The sequence below is a fragment of the Chinchilla lanigera genome, unplaced genomic scaffold (assembly GCF_000276665.1).
Source record: "Chinchilla lanigera isolate Chin_1 unplaced genomic scaffold, ChiLan1.0 scaffold00177, whole genome shotgun sequence".
NCBI lineage: Eukaryota > Metazoa > Chordata > Mammalia > Rodentia > Chinchillidae > Chinchilla > Chinchilla lanigera.
This window is the reverse complement of record NW_004955578.1, coordinates 685270-708002: the sequence shown is the minus strand read 5'-3', so window position 1 is coordinate 708002 and position 22733 is coordinate 685270. Positions and strand designations below refer to the sequence as shown.

The following is a 22733-nucleotide window of genomic DNA, read 5'->3' as shown; positions in this document are numbered from 1 at the left end:
GTGCGGCTGCTCTGGCTGTCGCTATTGGTGCTGCTGGCGCAGCTCGGGCCTCAGCCCGGGCTGGGCCGACCCCGAGAGCGTCTCCGCGTGCGCTTCACCCCGGCCGTGTGCGGCCTGCGCTGCGTCCATGGGCCCACCGGCTCCCGCTGCACCCCGACCTGCGCGCCCCGCAACGCCACCAGCGTGGACAGCGGCGCGCCCGGCGGGGCGGCCCCGGGGGGACCCGGCTTCCGCGCCTGTGAGTGCCGGGTGGTGCTCCCCGGGGAGGGGTTCCCGGAGGGAGGAGGCTCCTGGGGGATGGGGGAGACAATCCCCCTGGGAGAAGGAGCCCCGATTCTGGGTGCCGTAGTGCTGGGGGGTGATCCTTGTATTTAAGGAAGGGGGCTCCAGACTCCTGATTTGGGGACTGGGTCCTGAGGATCCGGATTTTGCAAGCAAGGAGTGTTGTCAGGGACCTGTGGAGTTCCACGTGAGGGGATCGGGCCGGCTTTCATGCCTTTGAGTCAAACTCAAGACCTGGAATTGAGGGGCCCGGGAGTTTTGGGGAAGGGGGCCGTATTCTGAGGCCCTGCGGCTCTGCGTAATGGGCCCTCAGGGCCGCGTGGGGAGTCTGACGTGGGAGAGTCTTTGAGGAGAGGGCTTGGGATGAGGAGATCCCGGAGGGACAGTGCCCAGGGAAGGGGAGTGAGGGGGCAAATGTCTGTCTCTGCAAGGCCTGAGTTGCAGGGGTCCCACGTGCGGCAAAAATACAGAAAGGAGCCCCGGGCTAGGGTGCCCCGGGGAGCGGAAGGGACCAGAGGCGCGTGCTCCCTGAGTACCTCTAGACGTGGGGAACCATCGGGGATTCAGGTGAGGGTGGAGGGCCCACCACCTGTCGTTCCAGAGCGCAGGGGTGGGCAGGCTCTGCAGGGTCTGGTCCTCCTTGCCCCTCACCCCTTCAGGCCCTCCTCAGCGGGGAGTGGGGGCCCCTGGCGCGGAGAACTCGCCCAGTCTGGCCCCCAGCCAGCCCAACCCCAGCCGACGTGAGCTCATCTCCTGCCTGAGCCCCCGCCCTCTGCCACTCCTTCTCTCCTCCCCTTCCTCCCTCCTTTCTTTACTCCCTCCCCACCCAGCCCCAACACACGCCCGTGCCAGGCGCCGTGCCCAGGCGGGTGCCAGGCCCCTGGAGGCATAAGGAGGGGCATATGAAGGGGGGCTGACCTTGGCAGGACCCCGATGTCCATGGTTCCCCATTCCTCCAGGGATGTGGGCCATAGAGCTGGCCTGGCCCATGCAGTGGCCCCCATTTGGCTTTGAGCTCCCTCAGGGAGCTGGGCTAGGGTCCTCGCACTCAGGCCAAGAGAAAGCAGAGAAATGCCTTCCGAGGCTGGGAAATGCTCCTAGACCTGGCTGGCTTCCTACCACTCCCATCAGAGACCCTTTCCATTTTGGAATTTTGCTTCAGATTTCTTAAACGTCTCCTCAGCCATGTTACTTAAGGACCCCCATTAAATGACCTGGAGTCCTGGTCTGACTCTCTTAACTAGGAGAGTTTCTGCCCCAGACCCTAACCTCCCTCCCACTCCTGTAAAACAGACTCCAAGACACCAGCCGGTCCAGTGAAGTTCCCACCTTGTCTTGAGGTAAAGCCTCACAATGGTGCCACTCACCAGAGAACGCTGTATTGGCCCTCAGTTACCTCTCCTCACTTCCGGGAGAAGACCTACATCAGCAGCCCTGTACTGTGATAACTTCCCCCCGCAGAGGGATTCTCTTGCCGTAGGATTCCCATTTTCTTTTATTTCCAGTGGAGCTTCCCCCAGTCCCATCAGAGCGATTCCTGAGTTCTGCCAGAGTCCTGCTCTTCCAGCTCACCCTCTGCCCAGGAACTTTAGATCTTATCTCTTTTCAGAGAACCCCAGATTTGGTCTTCATTAATAGATTCTCCCTCCTAAGGGGATTCCACACAGTGTGCTGCCCACACGGAGCCATTAATCAAAAGACTGAGGCACCTAATCCCGCAGCCGGGAGGAGGGGTTTTTGGGGTACCTGAGTCCCATTCAGCTGAGTCTCTTTTGTGCTGGGGACGTCCGGGGATTCCACTTCTCCACCTACTCCAGTCCTCAGCATTCAAATGGGTCATCCCGCAGAAGGCATTAGAGTTCTGTTTTCTAGGTAACTGTTCCCCAAAAGGACATGAAAGATTCCTTTGGTTCAAAGAGAACGCGTTCCCTCTGAGCTGGCCTCCCCCGTCCCAGAAACCTCGAGCTGTCTTTGAACCCCCCAGTACTGCCCTCCCGCCCTCCCAAGAACTCCTACCCCCTGACCCTTCTAAATTGAGGTGACCTCCCTGTGCTTTCCTCTTACAGTTGTGGCTCAGAATCCCACACACACCTCCCTGGACCGCCCCGCTGTCTGCCCCCTCCCTCTCCTCCGCACAGCTGTTTCCAGCTGTTTCCTGCAGCCCCGGGGGAGGAAGGAGGGGTGCCCTCGAAAGACACGTCCGGCCTCCTCTGGCTCAGCCGACCTAGGACTCCCCAAGGGTCCGGAATGCTGAGCCGCCGCCCAGCCCCCGCCGCGCCCCTCTCTTTGTTTACCCCGCCGCACAGCTGGCAGTGCCCCGCCCAGAGGTGGTCAGGGGCCCAGCGAGGGCGCGCAGAGGAGAGGGGAGGCGCGTTCCCGCCTGTTGCCCCGCCCCGGTGCTACCGGAGGCGGGAAGGCAGAGCTAGAACTCCAGAGTCAGAGTCCGAGGAGAAGTGGGCGGTGGGCGGTGGGCGGGGCTAAGACGCCCGCCTGCCCAGAGGTGCGGTGGGAGGGGCAGGAGTGAGCCGGAGCAAATCAGTGCCAGGGAAGGAGGTGGGCGGGGCCAGGGCTGCAGGTTAGACTCCTGAATGAGCCGGGTTTAGGATCCTGCAGGTAGAAGGTGAGGTGGGCAGGACTAGGAAGTGGAGCTTGGCCAATGGTCGGAGCTCGAACGTGGGGGCTTGGTTCGGGGAGGGCGCACAAGCGGGAAGAGAATGTTAAGGAGACACTGGGAGAGAGGGTGTTTCTCCGAGGACTGGTTAAAATGTAGTTTGAGTCGAGAGAAGGGGCCGGGGTCAGAGGGGCTTGAAATAGCAGAGGACCCAGCCAGGTGACGGAATGGGTAGAGCTAAACGCTATGAGGAACTCGAGTGGCAGGCTGAGCCGATGGCACGTAACACACAGTGCACTGCAGGACTCCTCGAGAGTAGGTGATCGGAAAGCAAATGAAGAACCGGAGGGCGTGGCAAGCAGTCTAGTGGGCGGGGCTATATCGGAGGGTTGAACTCCCGGACCCCTGCGCCAGCGGTTCACCGGAATTGGGGCGGGGACACAAGGCAGCTAGGAGTGAGAGATTTAAAATGAGTGATACTTTTGAGGGCCTGATGCTAATGCTGGGGGCTGAACTGGCCTGGGCGCGTTGGCTGCAGGAATACCGGCCTGGCTCGGTGCCAACCCTGAGCATCCTCATTCTCCCTCTCCACCCCAGTCCTTTGCCCTTTGATCTGTCACAACGGAGGCGTGTGCGTGAAGCCTGACCGCTGCCTCTGTCCCCCGGACTTCGCGGGCAAGTTCTGCCAATTGCACTCTTCAGGCGCCCGGCCCCCGGCCCCGGCCATGCCAGGTCTCACCCGCTCCGTGTACACCATGCCACTGGCCAACCACCGGGATGACGAACACGGTGAGGAGGGTGTGGCCCGAGTCTCCGCCGGTCCCTCTCAAGCATCTCACTGTTCCTGGCCCCCAGTTCTGCTGCCTTTTGGAGCACACTTACCCAGCTCGCCCTTCCTCCCATTTCTAGTCCCGGCCCATACGAACCCTTGTAGACCTACTTTGCCCGCCCTGCCTCCCGCCAGGAGTGGCGTCCATGGTGAGCGTGCACGTGGAGCACCCGCAGGAGGCTTCGGTGGTGGTGCACCAGGTGGAGCGCGTGTCCGGCCCCTGGGAGGAGGCGGACGCCGAGGCCGTGGCCAGGGCGGAAGCGGCGGCGCGTGCGGAGGCGGCGGCGCCCTACACGGTGCTAGCCCAGAGCGCGCCGCGCGAGGACGGCTACTCGGACGCCTCCGGCTTCGGTTACTGCTTTCGGGAGCTGCGCGGAAGCGAAGTGAGAGTAGGCCGGTGGGGAGGGGCCGGGAGCGCGCCTCCGCGCGGGAGCGCGCTCACTCTGCACTTGCCCACAGTGTGCGTCACCATTGGCCGGGCTCCGGACTCAGGATGTCTGCTGCCGAGGGGCCGGGGTAGCCTGGGGAGTTCACGACTGTCAGCCGTGCTCCCAGCACTTGGGTAAGCCCCAGGCTGTCCCTGAGGTGCTCGGGGCTGGGGAGGGGTGAGAACTTCGCCTCTCCTCCTACTCTTCCCCCAGATTAAGCCCATTTACGAATTCCAGCCACTGGCTTGTGGTGATCACTTCCACAAGCCTAGATAGCCTAGATCTATCCTTTCCATTCCATGTCCACCCACCCCACTTTCTGGCTTCGGCCACTCAATTTGAAACCTGCCTTTGAGGTCTGGCCCCACCGATGCACTTCTCCAGCCTTCTCTGGTTACCTTCTTTGCCGCCGCTGTGCTCAAGCCACACCCAACACATTTTGGTCCCTCCCTCCCATTTCGTCCCCACCCCTTTCGTTCTCCATCCGCCCACCTGTCCCTGGCCCACCTTCCACAGGGACGTCCGACAGAGTGGGTGCCCCAGATGGACCTTGTCCGACCGGCTTTGAGAGGGTTAATGGGTCCTGCGTAGGTGAGGAGGCGCAGGGGAGGGGAGAGGTCGGATGGGTCTGGTCCGGATCGAGCCCCCAATCGGGACTTCTTCTCCCGTGGCAGATGTGGATGAGTGTGCGACAGGTGGGCGCTGCCAGCACGGGGAGTGTGCCAACACGCGCGGCGGGTACACCTGCGTGTGCCCAGATGGCTTCCTGCTCGACTCGTCCCGCAGCAGCTGTATCTGTGAGCCACTAGGAGAGGGCTGAGGCTGGCTCCTAAGCCTGCCCTGACCTCGGAGGACCGCCCAGAGCATTGCCGGGCCCTTAGTTCCCTCACACCGACCCCTTAGACTTCCCAGCGCCCCTCAGACAGTCTTAGATCCCTCAGAACTTCTAAGACGCTCCTGCACCTGCAGATGACTCCCTGCACCTGCTCCAGACCCTCCAAGAATCCCTCAAATATTTCGGACTGAAGATGCCTTCAGATTCTCAGGCTTTTGGGGGCTCCTCTCAGATCCCAAATCTACTCATCCCTCTTGATCACTAGACCTTTAGATCCCCAGATCCTTCTCAGTGTCTCTCATTCAACCCTTAAAACCCTCTCAGACCCTCAGCCCTCAGCTCTCCTTCAGATTGCCTCAGACACCCCTCACACCCACAACCCCCGCCCACCTGGGACCATTCCCCTCCCTCCCAGATTCTGGCTCTGCTGCCCGCCCCACCTTGGCCCTAAAGAATTTCTTCCCCCTCTGCCAGCTCAGCACGTGATCTCTGAGGCCAAGGGGCCCTGCTTCCGCGTGCTGCGCGATGGCGGCTGCTCGCTCCCCATTCTTCGAAACATCACCAAGCAGATCTGCTGCTGCAGCCGAGTGGGCAAGGCCTGGGGCCGCGGTTGTCAGCTCTGCCCACCTTTCGGCTCAGGTGAGCCTCTCGTGCTGTGTCATCCCTGCTAGCCCACACTCCCAGAGGGTCGGTCAAGGGCTCCCCTTCCTGACTGGAGGATCTCTGAGCTCAAACGCGACCACGCTCCTGAGACCTGCTAGCCTCAAACTAAACTCCACCGGGACTTCGCCCTCCTCCTTAGACCCCACCCACACCACCCTGACCAGGAGCTAGGCGACTGTTGCACATCAGCCCCGCCGCCCCTCACCGGCCCGGGTTTACAGCCCTGTGCCAGAGTTTTAGCCAGGTCTACTGCTGCTGAGACACCTCTCTGGCATTCTAGCTTCTGCCTAAAACAGCCCCCACAAGGACTGTGTCCTGACCTCCAGCTCAGTCCCTGGAGACTCCAAACCAAACCTTGCCCTCAGATCCAGTCCATCATCCGAAAGGAGAAAAACGGTGACCCCACCTTTAGCCTCTGAGATGTCCTGTTTAAGGGTACTACTGTACCCCCTGCCAACACCCAAGCCAAACCCTTAAGACAGCTCAGGCCAAGCTCTGTCCCCAGCCAAGGTGGCTTCTAGACTCCCTCTCATTCTCATCTCTTCTCTGGCCCTCTCTGCCTGTCTCATTTCCTGTCCCCCTCTTTTCCTGTTCCCAGAGGGTTTTCGGGAGATCTGTCCCGCTGGTCCTGGATACCACTACTCGGCTTCTGATCTCCGCTACAACACCAGGCCACTGGCTCAGGAGCCACCCCGAGTGTCCCTCAGCCAGCCACGTGTTCTACCGGCCACCCCCAGGTCACCCACAGGTGAGGTGGCACCTGGAGGAGGAGGTGACATTTTCGAGGGGCCACCCCAGCCCACAGGGAAAGGAGAGAGGAGTGGGTACACCTTAATTCAAGCCTTCACTCCCGGGTGCCCCTTCCTTACTAGGCCTTCGACCCACCCATCGCCCGGAGCCCCGGCCTGACCCCAGGCCTGAGCCCAGGCCTGAGCCCCGGCCTGGCCCCGAGCTTCCCCTGCCCAGCATCCCAGCCGGAACTGGTCCTGAGATTCGTGAATCAGGTGCGGTAGAGAGAATTGAGGGTATTGGTGGGGTGGTACACAGCAAGTTCTGGCATAGAGGATATAAAGCAAAATGCTAGGAAGGAACAAATAGGCATAAGGAATGGGTAGGAAGAGATAGAATTGAAGGGCTGGGTGATAGATCAGGTGGTGGAATCAATTGGGTTCAAATTCTGTTAACTAAGTCCTCTAAACTTTACTGAGACTCAGTTTCTCACCCTGTAAAATGGGAATCATTGTGAGGTTCAGTTATATGTCTCTGAAGGACTGGCCACACAGTAAGTGCTCAGTTAATGGTAGATAAGTTATTTTTTGCAGAGAGCAGTAAAAATATGCCTCAGGCGGGGAGGTTGCAGAGCAAAACATTTTACCGGTAGAGAACCTGGAGTGGCATTGTGGGCCAATTTCAAGGACAGGATCTGAGGAGAATGTCCCATGTGAAAAGACAGTGGATTCCCCTCTAAGATGGTGTTTGGACAGGGAACATCGATGAAGTGTTCTAGGTAGAGGACTCGAGAAGACTGGACTGAGATGGAAGGGACAAAAGAGTTCAGAGCTGGGGAAACTTGGCTGACTGATCCCCCCAGGTCCCCCCTCCGGCGTGTGTCAGCGCAACCCCCAGATCTGTGGCCCAGGACGCTGCATACCCCGGCCCAATGGCTACACATGTGCTTGTGACTCCGGCTTCCGGCTCGGCCCTCAGGGCACCCGCTGCATCGGTGAGCTGGACCGAGGCAGGACGGGAGGGGGAGCTCGGCGCGGTCGCCTGGTGACCGGCCCCTTCTGTGTCCTTAGACGTGGATGAATGTCGCCGCGTGCCCCCGCTTTGTGCTCCCGGGCGCTGCGAGAACACACCGGGCAGCTTCCGCTGCGTGTGCGGCCCGGGCTTCCGAGCCGGCCCACGGGCTGCAGAGTGCCTGGGTGAGAAATCCGCCTCGACCGGCTCCAGCCGGGTCCTGCCCCTGCTCTCGCGGCTCTTGGGCCCTCCTTCCTTCTCCACTCACCTCCAGGCCTACTGCTGCCGGGTCCCACCCCCGTCCCGCCCTCTCCCTTCGGCCCACCTCTGCCCGGCCCCCAAATTGGCCCTGCTCTAGGGCTCTGGCTGGAACAGAACGCTTAGCCCGCCTTCTCGCTGGCCCCGCCCCTTCGGCACGCCCCCTTTCTATCCCAGACTTGTTCAGGGCCGCCCCCTGCCCTGCCGCTGTCCTGCCAGCGCTGCAGCCAATCTCCTGACCACGACCTGATTCCACCCCTGCCGCAGGAGAGCTCCGACCCCAAACTGCCTCTCCTTTCTGTAGCCCAGCTCCTGTCTTCCTTTCCTTCGTGCAGTCTGCGAAGCTATCCTTACCACTCTAGCCGTGCCGAGGGCTTGCGCTCCCCAGTTTACCTCTTTTCCCGGTCGCCCTCTCTGCCTCTCCACTGGCCTGACCCTCAGCCCTTGTCCTGCCCTTCAGACAAAAATCCCCGCTTGCGATTTAAAAGCCTGCCCGCTGCAAGCCCCGCCTACCACCCTAGTCCCCGCCCCTAGTCCATCTCCAACCCGATCTTGGCCCGCCCCTGCCTTCCCACCGGCTCGCCCCTCCCACCTTCCAGGCCCTGGGCGGCTATCTAGGGGCTCTTACCCCAGTCCCAGACGCCCTCTTCCTCCCACAGACGTGGACGAGTGCCACCGTGTGCCGCCGCCGTGTGACCGCGGGCGCTGCGAGAACACTCCGGGCAGCTTCCTGTGCGTATGCCCTGCTGGGTACCAGGCTGTACCACACGGAGCCAGCTGCCAGGGTGAGGGACTTGAAGGGCTAGAGAGGAAAGGGGTGCAGGGAGAAGAATAGAGGGGCAAGACCGGGCGTGGTGGCACACGCCTGTAATCGCAGCACTCTGGAGGCTGAGGCGGGAGGATTGTTGCGAGTTCGGGATCAGCCTGGGCTACAAAGTGAGCTTAAGACCAACCTGACCCGTATAGTGAGATCCTGTCTCAAAAAGAAAAAAAAAAGGATAGAGCGGCAACAGGGGTAAAGAGACGGAGCAATGGAGCAAAAGGAGACTGAGGCCAGGTTCTGAGAAGATGGGTGGCCTCTTGGCGGTAGAGTGATGGGGAAGGAAAGGCCAAGTGGTGGGTAACAAAGGCTGAATCACGGAGGACGGAGGAGCGGAGTGGAGAGAGCTGGAGACCCCGGTAACCGGGGCAGGGGGCAGTTCCGGAGGATAGAGACTGACTCATGGGACCTTGAGAGGAAGAGTTCTCTAAGCTAGGCCGCCACTTAGGGGGGATTAATGATTGACAGGGGTAAGGGAGAGGAATGATGGAGGACGGAAGGTGGAGGCCAGGGACACGGGGGGTGGGGTGGGGGCGAGGAGGAGCAGCGACCCTGGCCCCTTGCCGTGCAGATGTGGATGAGTGCACCCAAAGCCCGGGCCTCTGTGGCCGTGGGGCCTGCGAGAACCTGCCTGGCTCTTTCCGCTGCGTCTGCCCGGCTGGCTTCCGGGGCTCGGCGTGTGAAGAGGATGTGGATGAGTGCGCCCAGGAGCCACCGCCCTGCGGGCCAGGCCGCTGCGACAACACGGCTGGGTCCTTTCACTGTGCCTGTCCGGCTGGCTTTCGCTCCCGGGGGCCGGGGGCTCCCTGCCAAGGTGAGGGTGCTGGGTCCATCCCTGCTGCACCATCACTTGCTGTGGGGACTGGAGAGAGAGGCATTCCTGCCTCCCCCCTTTTTGACTAATACTCGTGGGAACCCTGCAAGGGGAAACTGAGGCAGGGAAGGCAACATGCAGGAGGGCGCCCTGGCTGGGTCCTGGAGGCAGGTGGGGTGGAGACCACTTCCTCAGCCTGACTGGTCCCCTCTGCTCCAGACGTGGATGAGTGCGCCCGCAGTCCCTCGCCCTGTGCCTATGGCCGGTGTGAGAACACAGAAGGCAGCTTCCAGTGTGTCTGCCCCACAGGCTTTCAACTCAACGCCGCCGGCTCCGAGTGCGAGGGTGAGGCCGGGCAGGGAGGGAGGGGTGTGACTGGGGGAGGGGAGCGGGGCTGTTCTTTCAAGGCCTCCTCTTCCCGGCTCCTCAGATGTGGATGAGTGTGAGAACCACCTGGCGTGTCCTGGGCAGGAGTGTGTGAACTCACCTGGCTCCTTCCAGTGCAGGGCCTGTCCTGCTGGCCACCAGCTGCACCGTGGCAGATGCACTGGTGAGAACAGGCCCAGCTATAACCGCAGTCAGGACCCCTGAACCAGCCCATTACCCTTGCCCTGGCCCACAACCCTGACCTGGACTCCCTCCCCCTTACCTGGACCACAACTCCCATAGCCCGACTGTGACTCCTGCAGCAGACCTCAGTCCCTGACCTGGTCAATGACTCTCAAACCCCAGTGTGACTCCTGACTTCCGTGATGCAGAAACGCTCAGCTTGACCACGACACTTGATCCTAACCACGACCCTTGCCGATAACCCCTGACCCCAACTCTGATAGCAACTGTGAATTTCCTGGCTGACTGTTCCTTGACTCTGAATGTGACCTGTGACCCTAACCATATCCCTTCCTACAGCCCTGACCTTTGATTCCGTCTCTTTCACTCCCCCTGCTCCTGCTCAGAGTCTCTTCCCTGGAACTTCACTGGATCGTGATCTCTGACTCTGTCCCTGATTTAAGGCAGAATTATGGACTCTAACGTCTGACCTGAACTGGTCTCCGCTTCCAGTCATTGACTTTGACTCGTTATTCATCAGAATCCCATCCACTGGCCCTCACTCTGTCTTTCACTCAAGACACTTTCCGTCACCTCTCCCAGACCCCTCTGCTCTAAGGGTGTCCCTAGTCTGGACCCTTTCTGAACCCTCACCCCCCAACAGATGTGGACGAATGCAGTTCGGGCGCCTCCTGCGGTCTTCACGGCCACTGCACTAACACCGAAGGCTCCTTCCGCTGCAGCTGCGCGCCGGGTTACCGGGCACCGGCGGGTCGGCCCGGGCCCTGTGCAGGTGGGCAGGGCGGGGCCCGGCGGGAAAGCCGGGAAGTAGGTCCTGTTCCAGGGGCAGAGAGCCTGGGACAAAGGGGCTGTGCGAAGAGTTTAGGCACTGGTTCCCTGGGTTACGGCTTGGGGTGGGGTTAGAGTTTGTGGGCGGGGTTTAGTACAGGGGGCGGGCCAGGTGGCCCCGCAGCCCAGCTGTATCTCAAGCGTACCCTAGACATCAACGAGTGTCTGGAGGGCGACTTCTGCTTCCCCCACGGTGAATGCCTCAACACCGACGGGTCCTTTGCCTGTACTTGTGCCCCCGGCTACCGGCCTGGACCCCGCGGAGCATCTTGCCTCGGTCAGTACCCGGGCCGGACCCTGACGCGGAAAGGGTGGGCTTACAGCAGGAAAAGGCGGGACGGGGAGACGAGGGTGGGATGAAGACTTTGAATTTTTGGCGGGGGTGTCCAAGCGTCCTGGGGGCGGGGCTTTCGGGAGTGGGTGGGTGGAGACCAGGAGGGGCGGGGCTGGGGAAGGCAGGGGGCGGGGCCCGGGACGTTAAGCCGAGGAGGAGGCTGGCTGGCTCTCTGGCTGTCCCCCAGACGTGGACGAGTGCAGCGAGGAGGACCTCTGCCAGGGCGGCATCTGTACCAACACCGACGGCTCCTTCGAGTGCATCTGTCCTTCGGGACACCGCGCCGGCCCGGACCTAGCCTCCTGCCTTGGTGAGAGGCCCGCCCGGCCCTGATCCCTCCCTCATCCCGTCTCTAGCCTCCTACCTCTGCTTCTTCCCTTCCCCTTCCTGCTGCCCCTGCCTTCTCGCCTCTTCCCCTCCTTCCGCTCTTCGCTCGCCTCTGCTTCCTCTGCGTGCCCTTCTGACCCTGCTGTCCCCCTCTTGACCCCCGCCTCCTCGGCCTCGCCTGCACCCCCGTCTGACTGCTCTGCCTCTCTCTCCAGACATTGACGAATGTCGGGAGCGTGGCCCGGCCCTGTGCGGGTCCCAGCGCTGTGAGAACTCCCCAGGCTCCTACCGCTGTGTCCGGGACTGCGATCCCGGCTACCACGCGGGCCCCGAGGGTACCTGTGATGGTAAGAGTCCTCCTGGACCTCACAAAGGTTGCTGGATCCTTGGGGTTCAAGGAGGGGCGTCCTGCCCCACAAACTTGGGGGAAGGGAAAGGGTCTGCACCCAAATGGATGTTCACCCATTCCGGAACTGTGTCTTTTTTTTGAGACAGGGCCTTGCTATATAGTTCAGGCTGGCTTAGAACTCACTATGTAACTATGCCCCAGAAAGACATCCCTTCCAGCGAGGCTACAAATTAAAATTCCCTCTTCAATCCCTCCTAGGCACCATCTTTTCCCAGTGTGACATTTCCTGAGTCAGATGTGGGGGTGCATGCCATTAATCTCAGTGTTCTGGAAGGCTGAGGCAGGAGAATGAAAGGTTCGAACTCAGCTCGTGTAATTTAATGATTTAGGAAGACCCTGTTTCAAAAATAAAAAGTAAGCCCAGCGTGGTGGCATACACCTGTAATCCCAGCACTTGTGGAGCTGAGGCAGGAGGATCACCATGCCGTCCTGGGATACATAGTGAGTCCAGGCCAGCCTGAACTACATAGCTAGAACTTGTCTCAAAAAAAAAAAAAAAAAAAAAAGCCAGGTGTGGTGATGCACATCTATAATTCCAGCCCTCAAAGGCTGAGTTGGGAGGATTGCTGCAAGTTTGAGGCCATCTGGGTTACATAGTGAGCTCAAGAGCAGCCTGAACTGCACAGTGAGACCCTGTCTCAAAAAAAAAAAAAGAAAAAACAATAATAACTATGTAAATAAATTGAGCACTTATTTATTTATTTATTTTGGCTTTTTGAGATAGGGTCTTGCTATGTAGTCCAGGCTGGCCTTGAACTCACTATGTAGCCAAGGCTGGCCTCAAACTCATGGCAGTCTTTCTGCCTCAGCCTCCTGAGTGTTGGGATGACAGGCGAGGATTCATTTAACAAATAGTTTGGGGGCACCGCCTGTGTGTTGGACACTATTCTGTGCCCTGAGAATATGCGCAGTGAGGAACAAGGCAGACACAAATCCCTGCCCTGTGGAGTTTGCATTCCAGGAGACAACAGTTGTCATAATAATAAATATGTAGATACAATATGTCAGATTTAAAAAGGAAAACAAAACAGGATAAATGGGCAGAGATGAAAAGGCAGTGTGGGGGGCCTAGCAGGGGAAGAGCACTAGGTGGGCTTGACCTAAGCACTTTTTTTTCTGTACTGGGTTTGAAACCTGGGTCTTTACACTGAGCTACATCTCCAGAACTTTTTATTTTCAGATAAGGTCTCACTAAATTGGGTTTGGGTTTGTGATCTGCCTGCCTCAGCCTCCTAAGAATGCTGGAATTACAGGCATGGACCAACCACCAGTTGAGTAAAATGAGGGAGGGAGTCATGCAGAAAACTGATGAGAAGGTGTCCTTAGCAAAGAGACAGCAAGTACAAAGGCCCTGAGGCTGGACCATGTTTGAGCTATTTGAGAAGTGGCAATAAAGATTTAGGAGTTAGCTGGTGGTGGTGACACAGGGCTATCCCAGTACTCTGGGAGGCCAAGGCAGGAAGAGAAATTTGAGCCTAGCCTGGGCAATTTAATGACTTAGTAAGACCCCGTCTCAAAAGAAGAAGTAATAATGATTATAAACATAGGCCTGGGGATGTAGCTTAATGCGAAGGCTTTGGATACAACCCCCAGTGCCCCTCCCCCAAAGGAAAAGCCTTGAGTTAGCAGCACTTGTGGATCTTTAGAAGTTCAGCGTCCTAGGATAACAGATTTGTAGAGGCTTCTCCGTCTTGGGGTCTGGCAGTGGCCCTGGGAACCCGTTATGCCAAGCCTTTGGCATCCTGCCTCCTCTCTTGCAGATGTGGACGAGTGCCAAGAGTACGGCGCCGCGATTTGCGGAGCACAGCGCTGTGAGAACACCCCTGGCTCCTACCGCTGCACACCAGCCTGTGACCCTGGCTATCAGCCCACGCCAGGGGGCGGCTGCCAGGGTGGGTGCCCGTGGGGCACCGGGTGAGATGTGGATGAGATGTGGAGCGGGTGGAAGGTCCACATAACAGCCTGACTCTTTGTTGGTTGCAGATGTGGACGAGTGCCGGAACCGGTCCTTCTGCGGTGCCCACGCTGTGTGCCAGAACCTGCCTGGTTCCTTCCAGTGCCTCTGTGACCAGGGCTACGAGGGGGCACGGGACGGGCGTCACTGCGTGGGTACGGGGCTCCAGGGAGGGGGCGGGACGGGGGCGCAGGGGAGGGGCTGGTGAGGCCCCTCTGTGTCTCCATGCACGTGGAGAAGTCAGGGTTGCAGAACGTAGATCTTGGAGTGCACGATCTGCTCCAGATAGCTCATAACTGTTCTAGTGACAAGGAGCAAAAACCGTACTCGTTCAAGTTTTATTTTTGTGTGTGCCTTCATATTTTTTTCCAACATGTTATGAGGAAAAACTCTACACACAGCAAATTGAAAGCATTATAGAATGAACACCTGTATACCCATGATCTAGATTCTATTATTGCGGGGTGTGGTGGTGCATACCTCTAATCCCAGACTTGGAAGCCAGAGGCAGGAGTTTAAGGTCAGCCTGGGCTACATAGTGAGACCCTGTCCTGAAAAAAAAAAAAAAAAACATGAACTAGCTGGGTGTGGTGGCATAGGTCTGTAATCCTAGCACGCTAGGAGGCTGAGGCAGAAGGATGGCAAATTCAAGCCAAGTCTGGGCAAAAAGTAAAATAAAATAACATCAAATAAAATAAAAGGGGCTGGGAATTTAGCTCAGTGCCCAAGGCCCTGGTTTCAATCCTTAGTACCACAAGAAAAGAAAAAGAGTTGTATTGGAGGAATACAATAGTTTTTTTTTATATATATATATTCTTTTTGTTTTGTTTTGTTTTGTTTTGTTTTTCCAGTACCGGGAATCGAACTCACGACCTTGCGCATGCCAGGCAGGCGCTGTACCGCTGAGCTAAATCCCCAGCCCCAATACAATATTCTCAAGGGAAAATCAGGGTTTACTACTAGAAGAAAAGTGGATAATAGGGCCTGGGCTATTAAAAATACCCATTATGTCTGAAAGCTGAGATTCTGGAATCTAGACCTTTATAACCATTGACCCTCTCTTTCCTCTTACCTCCTGCTCACAGATGTGAATGAGTGCGAAACACTACAGGGTGTGTGTGGAGCTGCCCTGTGTGAGAATGTTGAGGGCTCCTTCCTATGTGTCTGCCCCACAAGCCCTGAGGAATTCGATCCCATGACTGGACGCTGTGTACCTCCTCGGACTTCTGCTGGTGAGACTGATTTGTCTATTTAACTGATGGCTGCTGCTCCTGCAGGAAAACGACGTGGCCTGACCATTCTTCATGTGGACAGCTGCCACCAGTTATATGCTACTGTTTTAAACAGCAACAGGAACTTTAGAACACATGAGTTTACGTGGGTATTACTAGAACTCCTTCAGGAGAACCAAATCCTGACCCTGACGTGATCAGATTCCTTTATTCAACAAATGCTCAAAGAGCACCCACTGTGTGCTGGCCTGCTGAGGAACTTGAGGTTCACGAGTCAAAGGAACAAAGGAAGGGGTGTTAGAGGAGACAGGGTCAGGAGGCTGGACTTACCAGGGTCAGGAGGCTGGACTTTGCCCCCTATCAGTGGAAGAGTTTTCAGCAGGAGGGGTATCTACTCCCGTTTTGAAACTCCCCTTGGGCTGCCATGTGACAGTGCTTGAAGCAGGGTGATTCTGGAGGCCGGGACTCTGGCAGGTGAGGACAGGTCTCCGGGGCAGGGGTCACAGGCAGGGCGAGTGGGTGGGAGAAACACCCCAGAGGCCAGGAGGACAAGCTGCGGGGCTGCAGGGTAAGGACCCATCCAGGACAAGGCCCAGCCCGTGAGAGATGTGCCGGATGTGAAGGCCCAAGGATGAGTGCAGGAGGCCAGGGAAATCCCCCTGTAGCTGCCATGCTGGGTGAGATACCCCAGAAGTATAAGGTGGGGAAGCAAAAGAGAAACACTGGAGGTGAAAGTGGCTGAAAGAGATAATGACAGAGGGGTGACAGGTGCCCCTGATGGCTCCCAGCCTCCGTTTCCCCACCTATGGCATGGGGGGCCGGGGCTCAACCCACACCGGACTAAAGCTCTGTGTTTCCCTAGGTACTTTCCCAGGCTCGCAGCCCCAGGCCCCTGCCAGCCCCGGCCTGCCGGCCAGGCCAGCCCCACCACCTCCGCCCCGCAGGCCCAGCACACCCAGGCAGGGCCCTGTGGGCAGTGGGCGCCGGGAGTGCTACTTTGACACAGCGGCTCCGGATGCATGTGACAACATCCTGGCGAGGAATGTGACGTGGCAAGAGTGCTGCTGTACTGTGGGTGAGGGCTGGGGCAGCGGCTGCCGTATCCAGCAGTGCCCAAGCACCGAGACAGGTGGGCATGGACTGCTGGGTGGACACAGGGCTGAGGGCTTGGGTAGAACTCGAGGGGTATGGGCCTGGAAAGAGGACACACTTGGACAAGGGGCTGAGTTCCTGGCACTGCCAGAACAAGAGTGAGCCACAGCCCAGGTGGGCATGGGCGGGCATGGCCCTGTGAGGCATGCTAACAGGCAGGGCCCTGAGGACTTGGGCAGGGGGCAGGAGCGAGCACAGCAGGGGCCGGGACCCGGGCGGCTGAGGTCAGCCTTGTCTCTGTGCAGCGGAGTACCAGTCACTGTGCCCCCATGGCCGAGGCTACCTAGCACCCAGCGGAGACCCAAACCTCCGGCGAGGTGAGGCCAGACTCTAGCCCTCATCCACCCTCAGCCCCAGGCTCACTTATGTCTATTTCTTCCTGTTTTCTTTTTCTCTCTTCCTTCCTCCCCTCCCTCCCTTTTTCCAGTACTGGTGATTGAACCCAGGGCCTTTGCACTGAGCTGTATTCTCATTCCTTTTTATTTATTTTATTTTGAGACATGGTTTCTCTTAAATTGATAAGTTGCCCAGGCTGGGCTGGAATTTCGATCCTCCTGACTCAGCCTCCCAGAGTGCTTGGACTACTGGTAGAAATGCAAAGTTCTTGTTGTTGTCTTTATCCCTGTCACTCACCGTTTCTCTCTATGGGTCTTCACCTCGCCCTTGTCCTCGGTCTCACGTAGCTTTTTTTTTTTTTTGGTTTTTCTCCGGTACCGGGAACCGAACTCATGACCTTGCGCTTGCCAGGCAGGCACTTTTGCCACTGAGCTAAATCCCCAGCCCCTGTCCTCGGTCTCTACTTCTGGGTCTCTCCTGCCATCTCTGTCTCAGCCTGTCTTCACTGGTCCCGCTCCGCCGTGACACACTGTGGCCAGGGCCTGCCGCATACCCCGCCCCCATCTCGCTCCACTCTTCCCGCAGACGTGGACGAATGCCAGCTCTTCCGAGACCAGGTGTGCAAGAGCGGCGTGTGCGTGAACACGGCCCCGGGCTACTCGTGTTACTGCAGCAACGGCTACTACTACTATGCGCAGCGGCTGGAGTGCGTCGGTACGAGCCCCACCTCCCCCACCCCGCAGCGCGGGCCGTGCCAGCCCCACGCTGGAATGTGCCCATCGCCCCGGGAAGTCCTTCCGGGCGTCTAGACTCCATCTATCACACTGTCAGTGCGCTGGAGAGTTCCCTGCAAAGGGCGGGGACGGCGCGGAGGGCTGTTGCCCCGAAACCAGCCCCTCCACGCTTGTCTAGATAACGACGAATGCGCCGACGAGGAGCCAGCCTGTGAGGACGGCCGCTGCGTCAACACGGTGGGCTCCTACCACTGCACGTGCGAGCCCCCACTCGTGCTGGACGGCTCGCGGCGCCGCTGCGTCTCCAACGAGAGCCAGAGCCTCGGTAACCCCGCCCCCCAGGTCCTCACCCCATTGGCTCAACCGCGCGTCCCTCCCTCGGGCCACGCCTTCGCGGAAGGCCACGCCCCTCGTCCTTTGGCAGGGTCACGCCCCTTAGAGCCCCGCAGGCTGTCTGGAGTCAGTGCCTTTGAGAGGCCAGCTGGCCTGGTGGTTGAAGGCGAAGCTTTAGTACAGGCGAAGGCGTCAGAGGCAATTTGCCAACTTACTGGCTTTTGTGTGCACATGCACGTCGCATATCGCCTCGTAGATCTCTTTGCAGATCGCTTCCCTTTTGTACATTGGAGTGTAGCAACCCTACCTTATAGGGTAGAAATTTATTTTAAGGACAGAACAAAGCCTAGTCTTCCTAAGTGCTAAGTGATTGCTACATGTTAGTGCTTCTCTGTGTGATCTCTTTCTACCTCTCTCTCCTTTGGTCTTTATATGAATCTCTGACCGTCACTGTGTCTGTTTTTGTTTTTGTACACTGGGAATCGAACTCAGGACCTTGTGCTTGACAGGCAGGCGCTTGTGCTGCTGAGCTATATCCCCAGCCCCTGTGTGTGTTTTTCCTTCTAGATTTTCTCTTCATCTCTCTGCTTTGTTTTCCTGTTTTTTTGGTTTGGTTTGTTTTGGTTTGGGTTTTTCTTTTTTTTTTTTTTGAGACATGGTCTCATTATGTAATGGAGGCTGGCCTTGAACTTGCTTGTGTAACCCAGGCTGGCCTCAAACTCATGGTGCTCTTCCTGCCTCAGCCTCCCAAGTGCTGGGATTACAGGTGTGAGCCACCATGCCCAGCTTGTTTTCCTGTTTTCTTGACGTTGTTATCTCTTTGGATGTTTTGCTTCTGTTTCTTTGGATCCTTTCTCCCTTTTCGTTTCCCTCAAACTTCCTCCCTCTGTAGGGCTCTTAATAGGCAGGCGGCTGGGCTCTAGCAGGGGACAGGGACCTAGCCTTTGGGAGGACCTGGGGGCCAGCTGACCCTGATGCATACTGTTGCCTCCTGCAGATGACAATCTAGGAGTGTGCTGGCAGGAGGTGGGGCCTGACCTTGTTTGCAGTCGCCCTCGGCTGGACCGGCAGGCAACCTACACAGAGTGCTGCTGTCTCTACGGTGAAGCCTGGGGCATGGACTGTGCCCTCTGCCCTGCGCAGGACTCAGGTACCACCACCGACCTGGGCTGCACCCAGGAGCCCTGCCCCACAGGCTCCAAATGCCCCCACACTTGGCATCTTAATACCCCATGTCACAGGTTGTCCCAAAGTCTTGGTACCTGTGTCACACTTCAAAGACTTTCAAGTCTGGGTGATGGAACTGGCTTGGCATAGCCCACATTTCAATACTACAAACTCATGCCGGGCGTGGTGGTGCACGCCTGTAATCCCAGCACTCGGGAGGCTGAGGCAGGAGGATCTTTGCGAGTTCGAGGCCAGCCTGGGCTACAAAGTGAGCTCAAGCCCAGCCTGAACTGCATAGCGAGACCCTGTCTCAAAAAAAGAGAACAAAAAAATACTACAAACTCCTGAGATTTAGTCTCCTGCACCCTCACTTCCTGGTCTCTAAAACCCCCAAGATACAGCCCGTGAGATGCCCTCTCCCGAACCGTGGAGCTGGACATCTCAAATACCTGTTGCCTGGGCTCTACTGCTCGGGCCCACAGACGGCCAGTTCCTCACCCCGTAGACCTCCAGATCCCACGGCCTTGGACACCCATCCACGTCCAGGTGTCCAGGACACGGCCCCGGAGATCTCTTGAGTCTCCTAACCTCCCCTTTGGGAACTCGGCCTCAAAGACCCGAATCCCAGCCCCTCAGATCTCGGCCCCAGGGGCTCAGCCCCCACTCATGCATCCTGGCCCCTGGGCTGCATCCCCTGCCCTGGGCTTGTCCTCCTGGGGTCGGGTGAGAGCTGGGTGCACAGGCACACAAGGGCTGATTGTGTGGCTCGGCTCCTGTCCACAGATGACTTTGAGGCCCTGTGCAATGTGCTGCGCCCCCCTGCGTATGGCCCTGCGAGGCCAGGTGGCTTTGGACTCCCCTATGAGTATGGCCCAGACATAGGCCCGCCCTTCCAGGGCCTCCCCTATGGGCCTGAGTTGTATGGACCACCTGTGCTGCCCTACGACCCCTACCCACCACCCCCTGGGCCCTTCGCCCGCCGGGAGGCCCCTTACGGGTCACCACCCTTCGACCTGCCTGACTTTGAGGACGATGGTGGCCCCTATGGAGAATCTGAGGCTCCTGCTCCACCCAGCCGGGGCACGGGCTGGCCCTATCGGTCCCGAGACACCCGCAGGTCCTTCCCAGAGCCTGAGGAGTCCTCTGAAGGTGGAGCCTATGCCGGTGAGCACTTTGGACTGACATGAAGGGTGAGGTGTGGAGACCGCGATGCGAGAGGCGGAGGGAGGCACAGAAAGAGAAGGCGGGGAGGGACAGGGTCAGGGAAAACAGCCAGGGGAGGCAGCACAGTGAGGAGGATCACAGAAACACCTGCAGCGAGATGGGAGGAAGAAAGCTAGGAGAGCTGCGTCAGGTAAATCTGGCCCCACAGCGCCCCTGCAGCCCTGGAGTGGGAGGGGCAGTTTATTTATTTTGTCTTTTTGAGACAGGGTCTCGCTATGCAGTTCAGGCTGGCCTTGAGCTCACTTTGTAGCCCAGGCTGGCCTTGAACTCACAGGGATCCTCCTGCCTCAGTCTCCCGCGTGCTGGGATTGCAGACGTGTGCCACCACGCCCGGCTAAGAGAGACAGTTTAGAAAAGACCTGCAGAGCCAGGGCCACAGACATTGCAGGAGGGACGAAGGGGCGGAAAACGGGGACCTGGAGTCACCGCGTTTCTTCGTTCACCGTAGGTGCCCCGGCTGAGCCCTACGAGGGGCTGGAAGCAGAGGAGTGCGGCATCCTGGACGGCTGCGCCCACGGCCGCTGCGTGCGCGTCCCCGAAGGGTTCACCTGCGACTGCTTTGACGGCTACCGCCTGGACATAACGCGCATGGCCTGCGTCGGTGAGGGGCCGGAGGGGCGGGGGTCGAGAAGAGAGGGTGGAAGCTCTGCTATAGGTGGGTGATCAGGGACGCCGAGGTAAGGGCACAGGCCATTCCGGGGCCAGGGCTGGGGTCATTCCAGCTGAGTGGTGGGGCGTAATGCAGGGAGCGTCTGGACTCGAGGAAGGCAGGGCTTGGCCAGACGTCTGGGGCGGGGATGTCTGAGGACTTCTCCTGCTGCCTTGAGCAATTTACATGGCCTCTTCAGGAAGCCCGAGTCTTCCCCTCCATAACGGGGGAAAAGGAATTGTGTCTGCCTAGTTTAGACGGGGAAAGCCGAGCGATTACATCAGGACGTCAGGATGAGTTGGATAGACCTCAGCTCAGTCCACTTCCTGTGCGACTCTGGTCGGGTCACTGACCTTTGCTTCGCTTTATCTGAAAAGTGGAAATACTTAAAGAACCTATTCAGAATTAGGAACATCAGTATCGCTGATTTACGGTAACACTGAAGGCTGTATGTAAACCAAGGCTCAAAAATGAAGAGATCTGAATCCCCGAAGTCTCACAGCTGAGAAGCAGTAGAGGTCTGGGTACTCAGGCGTGGACGGCTGGCCTGGGAACCCACGTGGCGTCCGGGCTTGCTGTGACATTGGGAAGGGGCTTAAACAGGACCCCGTAGCTAGTTTATAGGGTTAGTAGGACTATAAAGTTAACATCGGTCATGTGCTTACAATAATGTTTTAGCTGGGCGTGGTCCTAGAATTTGGGAGGCTGAGGCAGGAGAATCATTGTAAATTTGAGACCAGCCTAAGCTACAAAGTGAGCTCAAGGCCAGCCTGAACTGCATGGTGAGACCCTGTCGCAAAAAAAAAAAAAAAAAAAGTGTCTGATGCGTTTACTCTTGGTGCTATCACGATCAGTATTATCTTCCTAACAAAAATTCAGCGACGTAGCCAAGATAGCCATCAGAGAGAACAGGAAGCTGAGACACAGAGAAGTTAAGCGACTTTCTTGGGCTCACACAGCCAACACGTGGCAGTGGAGGGGGTTTACTTCAGACAAAAGGCTCAAAACATCTATACAGTATTTCTCTGCCCAAAGTGCCCCAGTGCCCGTGGGAGGCGGGCTTCTGGGTCCCCAGCCTTGAGCAGCACTCTTTCTACCACCTCCCTAGACGTCAACGAGTGTGATGAGGCAGAGGCGGCCTCCCCGCTCTGCGTCAATGCGCGCTGCGTCAACACGGACGGCTCCTTCCGCTGTGTCTGCCGCCCTGGATTCGCACCCACGCACCAGCCGCACCACTGTGCGCCTGCGCGGCCCCGGGCCTGAGCCTCCATCCACCCGTCCAGCCCTGGGCCCTGGGCCCTGCCGCGCACACCTGCAGCCGGTCTGTGCACGTGCGCACAGGGACGCGGCCGGCTGGGACCGAGTGGACAGATGATGGACAGCACTGTTCGCTGCTCCCGCCACCCCCAGCCCCTCCCACCGGCACCCTGGCCCTAGCCTAACCCTTGGTTCCCTTCACATTTCCTCACCCTTTTTATAAAGTTTTCCATTAAAAAGACCTGTTTTGTATCATGCCTCTGCCTGCTTTTTCTCAAAATCTGGCTCAAACTTGCTCTTGGAGTCACTGAATTACACACATACACGCACTCTTACGTCCGTCCGCCACTCTGGACTCCAGGTCGGACGCAGTTTCCACGACTGTTGCGTAGTCCATCTCTTTTAGCCTCTACCTGTCTCCTGTCTTTGTTTCTCTCTGTTGCTGTAGCTCTGCTTAATTTTCCCTGCACAACTCTATCTCTTTGTCGTATCCTCTCTGTCCTTTGTGTGTGGGTGTGAGGGGGGCTGTACTGGGCCTTTGCACTGAACTGCATCCCGGCCTGTTGTTTTTTTAATCCCCCTTTTTTTTAATTTAATTTTTCCCCCTATTTTTTGTTTTTATTTTGAGGGAAGATCTTGTTAAAGTCCCCCTGTTGGCCAGGCTGGTCTTGAACTTGTGATCTCCTCCTGCCTCAGCCTCCTGGAGTGCTGGGATTATAGGCTTATGCCACCACACCTGCCTTCTGTGTCTTACTATTTTGCTTCCTGTTGCCTTGTTCTCAAATCTTCAGTGCGATCTCACCTTAAGGATTTTAACACCTACTCCTGACCCTCTTGGTAAATCCTCCTGGACTCTTTCTTTTCCTTCTGTGCGGGGCCTCTGGCAGAGGGACAAGGGAGCGGCCTCACACCCTGCTTGGGGAAGCCGCTCTTGGCTTTCCTCTACT

At 58.0% G+C, this 22733-nt stretch overlaps 1 protein-coding gene across 1 annotated transcript in view; it reads left to right on the top strand.

The window, feature by feature from the left end:
- Positions 1–22043, top strand: part of Ltbp4 (latent transforming growth factor beta binding protein 4) — a 26850-nt gene extending 4807 nt beyond the window's left edge. The window contains exons 5-33 of the mRNA XM_005414039.2: positions 3491–3682; positions 3858–4105; positions 4182–4284; positions 4667–4741; positions 4825–4947; positions 5460–5624; positions 6247–6396; positions 6521–6652; positions 7240–7371; positions 7448–7573; positions 8306–8431; positions 9038–9280; positions 9500–9625; positions 9711–9830; positions 10494–10622; positions 10830–10955; positions 11200–11322; positions 11555–11686; positions 13509–13640; positions 13732–13857; positions 14788–14934; positions 15797–16063; positions 16332–16403; positions 17008–17136; positions 17335–17481; positions 18487–18639; positions 19440–19820; positions 20329–20481; positions 21638–22043. Coding sequence (XP_005414096.1) covers positions 3491–3682; positions 3858–4105; positions 4182–4284; positions 4667–4741; positions 4825–4947; positions 5460–5624; positions 6247–6396; positions 6521–6652; positions 7240–7371; positions 7448–7573; positions 8306–8431; positions 9038–9280; positions 9500–9625; positions 9711–9830; positions 10494–10622; positions 10830–10955; positions 11200–11322; positions 11555–11686; positions 13509–13640; positions 13732–13857; positions 14788–14934; positions 15797–16063; positions 16332–16403; positions 17008–17136; positions 17335–17481; positions 18487–18639; positions 19440–19820; positions 20329–20481; positions 21638–21792 — 4433 coding nt within the window. The 3' untranslated portion in view covers positions 21793–22043. The remainder of the gene's footprint in view (positions 1–3490; positions 3683–3857; positions 4106–4181; positions 4285–4666; positions 4742–4824; positions 4948–5459; positions 5625–6246; positions 6397–6520; positions 6653–7239; positions 7372–7447; positions 7574–8305; positions 8432–9037; positions 9281–9499; positions 9626–9710; positions 9831–10493; positions 10623–10829; positions 10956–11199; positions 11323–11554; positions 11687–13508; positions 13641–13731; positions 13858–14787; positions 14935–15796; positions 16064–16331; positions 16404–17007; positions 17137–17334; positions 17482–18486; positions 18640–19439; positions 19821–20328; positions 20482–21637) is intronic.
- The last annotated feature ends 690 nt before the right edge of the window (positions 22044–22733 follow it).